The 10,553-nt window shown below is 43.0% G+C and overlaps 1 protein-coding gene across 2 annotated transcripts; it reads left to right on the top strand.

Moving 5' to 3' along the window:
* The first annotated feature begins 358 nt into the window (after window positions 1-358).
* On the top strand, window positions 359-9,746 carry LOC145347983 (glutamine synthetase, mitochondrial). Of its 2 annotated transcripts, XM_080196049.1 has the most exons (8): window positions 359-496; window positions 785-880; window positions 1,969-2,143; window positions 3,597-3,758; window positions 4,759-4,905; window positions 5,261-5,388; window positions 7,550-7,749; window positions 8,074-9,746. In XM_080196049.1, exons 2-8 carry the CDS (start codon window positions 803-805, stop codon window positions 8,393-8,395), a joined length of 1,212 nt encoding a protein of 403 aa, XP_080052175.1. In that variant the 5' UTR covers window positions 359-496; window positions 785-802; the 3' UTR covers window positions 8,396-9,746. The 2 variants fall into 2 exon arrangements, with proteins under 2 accessions (XP_080052175.1, XP_080052176.1); XM_080196050.1 differs by lacking the exon at window positions 785-880 and having other exon boundaries at window positions 360-496.
* Window positions 9,747-10,553: the final 807 nt, after the last annotated feature.

Below are 10,553 nucleotides of genomic sequence, written 5' to 3'. Positions count from 1 at the left end.
AAAAAGAATCCGAAAAGTGAGCCAGCAAGGTCTGGAGGTTGAAAGGGATCCAGTGAGAAGTGGAAAAGGCAGACGAGTGGACTCGGTGATCCCTTTAGCAGCATGTCTTTGCCAGCTGCTGATGTACAGATTTTATTTCTGATTCTTATGCAATGTACTTTCGCCTTGTTTTCGTACAAGTTCCAGGCATCTCAAGGGCTAGAGAGAGAGTGGAAGGGGAGGGGGGGGAGAAGCGAGGGAGGAGGAATGGAAATTTCCTCCAGTCTTGTGTCCAATGGCAGTAACTGCATGAGGCGGATCACGGAGAAATCACGTTTCGCTGGCACCAATGAGCGCCCTGAGAGGGGGACAGGCTTCACATTATAAATGTCTCCCCTTTCCCAACCCCCTCTCCCCAAAGTACAGCTGAATGAAAAGAATCCGAGCTGGGTAAAACGCAGCAGCGGCAAGAGACAGAAGAGGAGAGCAAAGCCCCTAAGAGTTATTGCCGTGCAAGGTACTGTATTCAGACAGAGAGAGGCAGAGAGCATAAGGACAGAGTGCTGCTGACTAAACCCTGTTCACTGCAATTCTTCACCTTGCATTCCAGCCTGGAGTTTGCAGCTTTTTGTGTTTAGTCTCAGTGTGTTGTTGATGTTGTTGCTTTTCTGTCTCACTCACTCACTCACACTCTCTCCCTCTTGTTATTTTCACACACACACTCTCTCTCTCTCTCCTCGGTCACTAGTTCCCGGCGATGAAGCAGAAATGTGTTTGTAACAATTGGGCATTTTGTTTTTTGTAGTCTTGTTTTTGGTGGAGGATGCGGATCTCTCGCTGTTTCCTGTTTCTGGTAAAAAAATGCGGCAATATCAAGCCGGCGAATTGGCGGAATCAACATGTAGGTTAACGAGCAAAGAATTTGTTAGGGTTAGGAATTGTTGAGGATGGACGGATCGCTGGGGAGAGGGGGAGGGAGCGGAAATTGATATTTTGTTTTTTTTTTGCATGGTGCTGATTTGCATGTCAGGGTTGATCGTTTGGGGGGGGGGGTGGAGGTGGTGGTGGTTTGCATGTTTGGGGATGCTGCAGTTTGATCAGTGTGTACCCAGGGGCTGCTGGTGTGCGTGTTGTGTGTATGGTGCCGGGGAGAAAGGAGGTTGGGGGGGGGGGGTGCTCTGAATCTATGTGAGCAGCAGCAGGAGGAGGAGGAGAAGGAGGATGATTTTCAGGGGCAGTCTGTGTATGTTTGTGGCTGAGGGCAGCTGCCGGGCTCTGCGTCCCCAGGGCTGCTTCACCCCCTGCTCTCCAGCCTCCCTCTCCACACTGCTGAGGGCTGGGGGCTGCCGCTTGCTCCCACCGCCTCTCAGTGCACACCTCTGGACATCTGTAAGTCTGCACGGTGGAGGGGAGATCCACCAGACAGTGACTGTTCCCCCCAGTATACACACACACACAAACGCTGCCTCTCTGAATTTAACCCACTCGATGTATCAAATTAGCACCAGGTTGGACTCCATTGGGAAAAACATTTTTTTTAAATCTAATTTGCTGTTAACAATGAACATTTCATTCGGATTTTGTGTTGAAATTCCACAGAATTGTGAAACTGCAGCCATTCATAAAATATGTCCATGTTTTTATTTATTCTGCCAATGGACATTTTTATTGTCGCATTGTCTTTTATTTTTTAAAAGAAATTCTCCCCCCCCCCCAACTCAAAGTTCGGTTCTTCTTTATTATTATTTTTTTTAAAAACAAAAAGTGAGAGTGACCCAATAGAGAGTGGGATGTTGGTGTGTGTTATCAGTCCCTGGAGCTCGCACGGTGTCAGCCTGCTCTCGGTTGTGGGTGTTTTGTGAGCGCTTTCTGCATTCTGCGACCCTGCCATGTGGCAACTGCGGTTAACGTCCTCCATTTCTCGCTTATTCCTCTCTCTGCCTCCCCCCCTCACCCTCCTCCTCTTCCTCCTCCTCCTCTACCTCTCAGACTTACAAGATGGCCACTTCAGCCAGCGCCAATCTCAGCAAAATCGTCAAGAAGAATTACATGGAGCTGCCCCAAGATGGCAAGGTGCAGGCCATGTACATCTGGATCGATGGCACAGGAGAAGCAGTCCGCTGCAAGACCAAGACGTTGGACAAGGAGCCCAAGACCGTCTCTGGTACAGTACAGCCTTCTCGCATCCACCTTGTCTCTGGGAGTGTGTTACCAGCCTCACTGATGTGGGGAAATATTAAAATTTTTTAAAAAAAATGAACACCATCTCACCAACCCTTCGTTAATAATAAAAATAATAGGAACAACTTCATTGGTGCCAAGTGGACAGGCTCTTTGGGACTTGGTTTAAAGTTTAGAAATCCTGGGATGCAAATGCCAAAAAGAGAAAACAAGTGAAAATCCCATGAAATGAGAATTAACTCCAACCATGGCCATGGTTGTGTAGATTTTTTTAATAGAAAGAACTTTCTCGCTCCAAACTCCATTTGTCCAATGATTTGACTTTTTTGGAAAAAAAATTTTGACTGATGCATTTGAGTTCCCTCGAGTTTGTTTCCTTCCTCTGCTTTTTTTTCACCAATTTTCACTCCTCGTTTTTCTATTTTTTTGCCCAATTTTCACTCCTCACCCAAGTGGTCATCTCCATACGTGAGTGTTGGCAGGCAGTTTAACCCCAAGGAGCATCACCACTGCCAAGCACTCCTCTCTCCCTGATCTTCATTCAGGTGCACTTTGTCTAGTAAGTTACTGGGTAAGTGATCAAGAACAGGAACTTTGTATGACAAGTATTTTTTTCCCCTCCTTCCCAAGCTCCCTGGTGCTGAAGCCAGTAGAAGCATTGTTCTGCAAAAGTTCCTGGACGCCTGGCTGTTGTGCATGGCTTAATAAGTGAGCTGTTCCTGCGTAAATATCAGGGAAACAGTTTGGAGCCAGATCAAGTATAAACTAATTTAAACATGTATATAGTCCAATGTATCAAAGTCTTTGAGGCAAAGTGAGAGAAGCTTAACAGCTTTAGTAACATATTGTGCGGTACAATCACTGAGTGTATCACTGACATTTAACTCTTGGCTGTTGTCCACAATCTAGTCTAGGAACAGTATCGCCTCCTATCCATGTAACTGCTGCTGTTGTCATGGTGACTAATATCACGAGTTGTTTTAGTCCCATGTAATTTGGTAATGCGCTGTTGCACTGTAAGGTGTAGCACTTCAATTAATTTCCTTACAACATAATGTTGTGAATTGAAATTATTTCCACTGCCTTACTGTAAGATGTGGCTGGCTGTCTGTACTCCTGGAAGGGCAGTGTGATTTTTGGTGTTGGGCTGCTTTTAAAGGCCCACTGATGTGGGGAGGCAGAGCTGTCTGCATGAAGCATGAACAAGGGTACTGGGGAAGATTGCTGATTTTCCAGTGGTATTGGGTGAGTTTCAAAGCTGGAATAGTTTTGTTTGTTCCTGATTTCTCTGCATGACCGGCTGAAGCAACACTAGCTAGCTTCTTGCAGATTAACTTCCGTGCTTGCGTGATCCTTTCTATTGAGTTGGGAGGACTTCTCCATTCTTGCTTTCTCGTTTAGTTACCATGAAGCTTTGTTTATCCCCCACCTTGCAGAACTCCCAGAATGGAATTTTGATGGCTCGAGTACCTATCAGTCGGAGGGCTCCAACAGTGACATGTACCTCATCCCGTCTGCCATGTTTCGAGATCCTTTCCGTAAGGATCCCAACAAACTTGTCCTCTGTGAAGTCCTGAAGTATAACAGGAGGCCAGCAGGTACACAGAGTAATGTCTTCACTTGGAAACTGAAGTAACATTGAAGAGAAATCCATAGAATTATACAGTTCAGGACAATGGCTGGGATCGACATAGTGCCTTTGATGCAACACAGAATGTTACAAAGTAAAACTTACCACGTAGGGAGTTATTGGGGCAATGGCCAAAATCTGGTTGAACTGTTGGGGTCTAATGAGTGCCTTAAAGGAACTGATGTTGAGGGAGGAATTTCCAGAGCTTGGGACATAGGTACAGCCATCAATAGTGGTACACTTAAAATTCAGAGTGTTTTCTGGCTAGAATGACAGAATCTCTCAGATTGTACCAACATGCCAGTTCTTTTTGGTTAATCCTACAACCTCCCTGTAGCTTTGCAGATTTTTTCCTTTTGAGTAGATATTCACTTCCCTTCTGGACATTAGTATAAAATCTGCTTCCACTGCCATTTCAGACAGTATGTTTCACTGAGTGAGGGCAGATGGGGCCTTCCCCTTCTCTCCCCCTTCCTAGCTTCTTCATAGAGATCCTCTTCAATGGTGTCATTCCAGGTGAATCTCTGCATTCTCCCCAGCTTCTTGTAGAAACTTGTCAACCCAAGCTGCTCAGTTGCATTGTCATGCCTGCAAGGTAAAGTGCAGATTCTTTCAAGACATCCTTGTCCATCTTTAAGTGAAATCACTAGCCAAGACAGTTCTGTGCAGTTGGTACATACATCCCAGAAGGCTGTTGCAACCTGTGAAGGTACCACCTGTTTGTCTCCCACCTAGCTCCTTATAGTGAGTGTTCAAAATGCAAACCTGATGCATTATCCTGTCCAAGGAACCAAATTGTCCAAAGGATATTCAACACTAATGGTTGAAAAGTTTTGTTATTAAATTTTGTAGCTCTTAGTTTCTGAGATACACAATACATTAAAACTGCTATATATCTGTGTGAGTGGTCTGTGTCTCCTATAGACTGGAATCTGGTAGATATCTTACAAACTGTTCTGTTTCTGCAGAAAGTAATCTAAGAAACTCGTGTCAGAAAATAATGTCCATGGTAGCAGATGAACATCCCTGGTTTGGAATGGAACAGGAGTACACGTTGCTGGGAACAGATGGACATCCCTTTGGGTGGCCTTCGAATGGCTTTCCTGGACCACAGGGTGCAGTATCTCTTCCACATTCACATTTCCTTTCAATGTTAGCAATAAGAGCTCTAAGTGCAACATGTTGAGCTTTTAAATCGACTGAGTGCGGGAGCAAAGTTCAAACAGCAAAGGGAGTAAATGATAACTTTATCAAATAACTGTTGTGAATGATTGAGTGCTTGAAAGTCAATATGAATGCATCCTTGGTGAAGCAATCCTTAGAGTGCAAAATTGTTCAGAAGTTGACATTTGAAGATATTTTGGTGTAGGGTGATCTTAATGGAAGTCTACTTTACCTCCATTCATATTTTTGGGTGTACCTAATTTTCTGGTGAAACCTATAACTGATGAAGTTATTGTTTTCCCCTAGGACCCTATTACTGTGGGGTTGGTGCAGACAAGGCTTACGGTCGTGATATTGTGGAGGCTCACTACCGAGCCTGCCTGTATGCTGGGATTCATCTGTCTGGTACCAATGCTGAGGTGATGGCTTCTCAGGTAAGAGTGGGGCTGCAGTTTGGAATTCTGTTGTAAAATTTGTGATTGAGTGATTCTATTGGAGTTTAAGTAACAGTATAATCTTGGGTACAGTGGCAGTGCCAGGGGACTAGAGAATGGCTAATCCTTACAGACCAATGTGTTTAACCTTGGTGGAGCTTGAAGAAAAAAGAGACAATTAATAACCACTTTGAGAAGAAAGGACTATTAAAGCAGAACCGACATGGATTGTGTTTAATTTGGCTTGGCTTTTGAGGTAACAAAATGGATAGGAACAGTGATCTGGATGATGGCTGTTACCCACAAGATAAAAGGGAGAGTAGCAGCAGGGGTGCAAAACTGGCTAACAGATTGAAAATTTGAAATATTTGAAAATGCTGGAAAAACTCAGCAAGTCGGGCAGCATCTATGGAGAGAGGAAAACAAAAGTTAACACTGAGTCTGTATTGTTCAGAGACAGGAAACAATGTGTGTGGCAACAAAAGCAGAAGATCTCAATAGGCCTGACAGCATCTTTGGAGAGAGAATAGAGCCAACGTTTCAAGTCTGGATGACCCTTTGAGCCCATTGGTGTATGTGGTTCAGTGTTAAGACCATTGCTGTTTTTGTTAAATGTTAATGACTTGGAGGTACAGGGCATAGCTTCATCATTGGCAGGTAACGCAACATTTTAAATGTAGTAAATTGCGAGGAAGGCAGGACTTTGAGAGGTCATAGGCTGGTGGAATGGGTGGGCAGATAGTGTGCAAAATTCAACGTGGAAAAGTGAGGTGATGTATTTTGGCAGGAAGAACAATGTCAAATGGGACGATTCCTTTGGGAGGTGTGTGTGAAGAACAAGATCAGGTGTTTGTGTAAAAAAAAAAGCCTTTGAAGATGCTTAACAGAAAAGTTTAATAAAGCATCTGGCTTCCTGAGCTTTTGAAATGGAAGCCCAGGACGTAACTAGAGAACTTGGCTTATTGTGTCCAGCATCACACTTTCAGACTGACATGAAAACTTTGGAGAGGTACATAAGAGATTTATTAAAATTTACTCAGTGTAATGGAATACAGTTATATAAACTTAGAGTGGCAAAGATTGAAAGGAGATTTAATCAAGGTGTTTAGATAAAGTGAAACTGCTTCTAATGGCTGAAGGGGCTGTTAACCTGAGTTAAAGTGATTAACTTGAGAAAAATCTTTGTGCAATGAGGTTGGGGTTTAGAATGCACAAGCTGAAAGGGTAGATACAGATTCAACAGCCTCACATATCGAGGTAAATGCATAAGAGTTAAAATTAGGGATATGATGATTAGTGGGACTAACTAGACTGTATTAAGAGTTGGTGCAAATTTGATGGCCAAGTGATTTATTTTTCAATAATTCTATTGCTCGAAAGTGAAGTGTTAAAGGAGTTGAAGTGGCCATGATCTGCTTTCAGGTTAGAGGGATAAAAATCAGAATGCACTTTCTGATCATTGTGACAATCAGTAGCATGGCTGACTTTTTGTTGACTATCGCTAATTGCCCTTGACAGAATGTTTGCGCTTGGATGTCAAAAAGCACTAGGTGGATAAGGTGTAGTTTAAACTGTAGTCATTGGGAGGCCTGGTCAACTCAGTCAGACTCACTTACTCTCAGTAAACATGAGGCAAATGAGGGAGGTGGAGTTGAGGTAGTTGAATGGTAGAAGGGACTCAAGAAACTGAATGGCCTGCTCCAATTTTTTTTGTAACTGACATTAAATACAGTGGTAGATGTAATGGTGTCCAGACCTTGACGACATGACTCCCAAAGACCAGTGAGATAGCTGCCTGTTTCTGTTGTGAGGTCTGACGACTGGGAAGCTGGTGGCTGGGTGACCCATGGCTGCCTAACTGTCGATCCTCCCTGCTGCTTTGATCTGATGTTGCTCTGTTGTCTGTCAGAACTGTTAACTTTAACTCTAAGTTGACTGGTTAACTTTTGTGATTGGGCAGTAGGCACTCACATCTCCATACAGTAATCCCATTTTAGGTTTCATACATAGCCAATCATATCAGAGGCAAGGCAGGTTTTCTCTATAGACCTTGTTATGATTTTTACATGACAGTTAGCATAAAAATAATTATCTGTGCTCTTTGAGCCTCTACTGAGGCCCTGTTTGCTTTTTAAACTGATCACTGGTTTCACCTCCACAGTGGGAGTACCAGGTTGGACCTTGCGAAGGTATCAATATGGGTGACCACTTATGGATGTCAAGGTTCATTCTGCACCGGGTGTGTGAGGACTTTGGTATCATCGCTAGCTTTGACCCGAAGCCCATTCCTGGCAACTGGAATGGTGCTGGGTGCCACACCAACTTTAGCACCAAATCCATGCGGGAAGAGGGTGGCTTGAAGTGAGTATCAATTATTAAATTTGGTGGTTAATTTGAAAAAGAGCTGACATTTGAGAAATCATTTGGCACCTTGATCTGTGCCAATAGAATTGGGGAAAGGAGTGCTTTTTATGAATGAAAAGACAGTACTTAAGGAGCAGTCCCCTGGAATGTGAGTTGTCATATCTCGAGTTACTTTGTGATTTGCTCCAGTGTTGAGCAAGGGTGACATAATTAATTGAGGATAATAAATTCTACTTGATGCGCTGATGCCACCCAGTTAATGGCCCCAATTTTGGGGGGCTGGAATTGCAAAAGTATTAAAACTATCTTTTTTTCTTTTAGATTCATTGAAGAGTGTATTGAAAAACTGGGCAAGAGGCACCAGTACCACATTCGCGCCTACGACCCTAAAGGAGGCTTGGACAATGCTAGACGTTTGACAGGCCACCATGAAACCTCCAATATCAATGAGTTCTCGGCAGGTGTAGCTAACAGAGGAGCCAGCATCCGAATCCCTCGGTCTGTCGGCCAGGACAAGAAAGGCTACTTTGAAGACCGCCGTCCATCTGCTAACTGTGACCCTTATGCAGTCACAGAAGCATTGGTCCGCACATGCCTATTGAGTGAGACTGGGGACAAGCCTATTGAGTACAACAAAAACTAAATTAAGCGCACTAATGGACTGAGCATTTGTAGTAGTGATACCTTTTTTGAAATGTGGGACCTTAAGGTCTCTACTCCTACACTCTACAGGTGCTAAAGGTGGGGATGGCAAGTTGTGGGATGGGTTGGAGGAAAGGGGGAAGTGGTGAAGGAAGGTGGTACAGGAAGAGTTTGATTATATTTCAGAGCATAACCTTTTTCTGTTTTTATCTGAAAAGTGAGGAATGACGCTTGGGATAGGACAACAGGCTGTTCTCTTATTTAGAACAGTTAACATTAACTCTTTAAGTTGACTGGTCAACTTCTGATGGACAATAACCTGTAATTTAATACAGTCAACATTGATATTAAAGCGGGGCTTTTTTATTAAAATGCAGCATTAATATTTCATGGTCAGGTGACACTTTTTTGTTTTACTAACTGTTTGGATCTGTACAGATCCACAAATATTTACTAATTCTGTAAACTACAAAGTTTCACTAACTCACTGGTAATTTGCATTCTTTCCTGAGTCTTTGGGCAGTTGTTGAGAGTTGTTCTGTGAATGGTTGGCCTAGCATCAGGAAAGAACTTTTTGTGACCCCTTGTTGGGATTCCCCAAGTCCTGGTTGCTACTGTGTTGAGACTCCACCTTCAAAAATAGGAAGTAGAGAGACTCCAGATCCCAAAATTTGATTTCTAATTAATGTACTGTATTCTTGTACAATTAACCTTCACTTGGTTTAGGCTGGCCAGCTAATTTACAGTGTTCTTGTCATTGTTATAGGGTCCAAGGGCAACTTAAATGTGATGCCTTTGTTTATTGTACATTAGTTTAATGACTAAACCTCTCAAGAAATGTGCCCGTAAAGATCAAAAGTTTTTCTGGGAGTTTTGCAAATGTTTGTAAAATCGAAGTTGTATGACACTAGCTGACTCTATTCTAATACTGCAGGGGTGGGACAGAAGAGGTTTGCAGATAATTAATTTGTGACTGACCCTTCCTGCAATTAGTTACTGTTCACTGTCACTTGACCTTTTCTTATACATTATTTTAAGGCATTTCAGGGAAAAGTTCAGTTGTAAAAAATTTCTCAAGTTTTATTTCTGTAGTCCCTGCCTAGGTACATACACTAACTGTGGGATTGGCCCCTCCCAGTACATTTTTGTGCAACAATTTCTGAAGCATGCTGTAAGCATTGATGTATTTTTTACCCTATTTTGGTGGTACAGATTTGTTTCAGGGTTCAAGTTTGCTGTAGACTTTTTTAACAAAGAAAAACAAATAGAAGCTTTTTAAATTGTTGTCTTACTCTCTGTCTTGTATTTGGAATTGTCATTGCTAAAATTTGAGTAAAGTGGTTTTTAACCGATTCCTTTCGTATGAAACAGACTCTGCAATACACATCGGTTGAGTGTTTCAGGATGTTGGGAAATGTGTGGGAGACTGAGAAAGATAGATGTGTGTGTGTGTGTGAGAGATGGTGTATGTGAGAGCAAGTGTCTGATGGAATGCCTCTCCACTTAAGAAGTAACTTGTCTCTGTGACTTCTTTCACTGAAATAAACCTGATCCACAGTATTTGATTTCAACAGCCACAAGTTCAGGTGGCCTTGACTTGTAACTGCTCTGTCCTTGGTGAAATGGCTTCAAAAGGGGGTTTATGCCAAAGGCATTGCAAGTACCAGTGCCTTGTCTTACAGAGCTGCTGCACATTTAGTTAAAGTGGGCTGATCAACTATAAGTGATTTGTTGGAAGTAGTGTTTCCATGCTGAGGTGTTCACTTTCATACCTGCTACCTGACCTCCATCTGTCAAGAATATTTCTCCCTTAATGACCTCCTGTTGGGTTTGTCCTTTCTTTGTCTCAAAGTAAGCAAGAGCCAATTAATTGGCTCAGTGTTTAATATTCAGCCTAATTTTCCCATCATTTTGATTATCATCTGTTGCATTGTTCAGCACCACATATAGTATGGTTGTGACCCTATACTGCTTTGACAAATTGGTTCCAGTGTGTGTTTAATTCCATGCTGGTGTACTGTTGAGTTGGCATTGTCTCTGCTACTGTGAGCGAGTGGCCATTCTAAACTTACACTGCAGCCAGCACCCCCTGCCTGCACCCCCCCCCCCCCCCCCCCAAAAAATCAACTAGTCAGATGCAGTATTCACTGGCTTGGAGT

This window comes from Carcharhinus amblyrhynchos, chromosome 9 (genome assembly GCF_965287045.1).
Source record: "Carcharhinus amblyrhynchos chromosome 9, sCarAmb.v2.hapA, whole genome shotgun sequence".
Classification (NCBI taxonomy): Eukaryota; Metazoa; Chordata; class Chondrichthyes; order Carcharhiniformes; family Carcharhinidae; genus Carcharhinus; species Carcharhinus amblyrhynchos.
The sequence above is the reverse complement of the archived record's forward strand: the minus strand, read 5'-3'. Positions and strand labels throughout refer to the sequence as shown.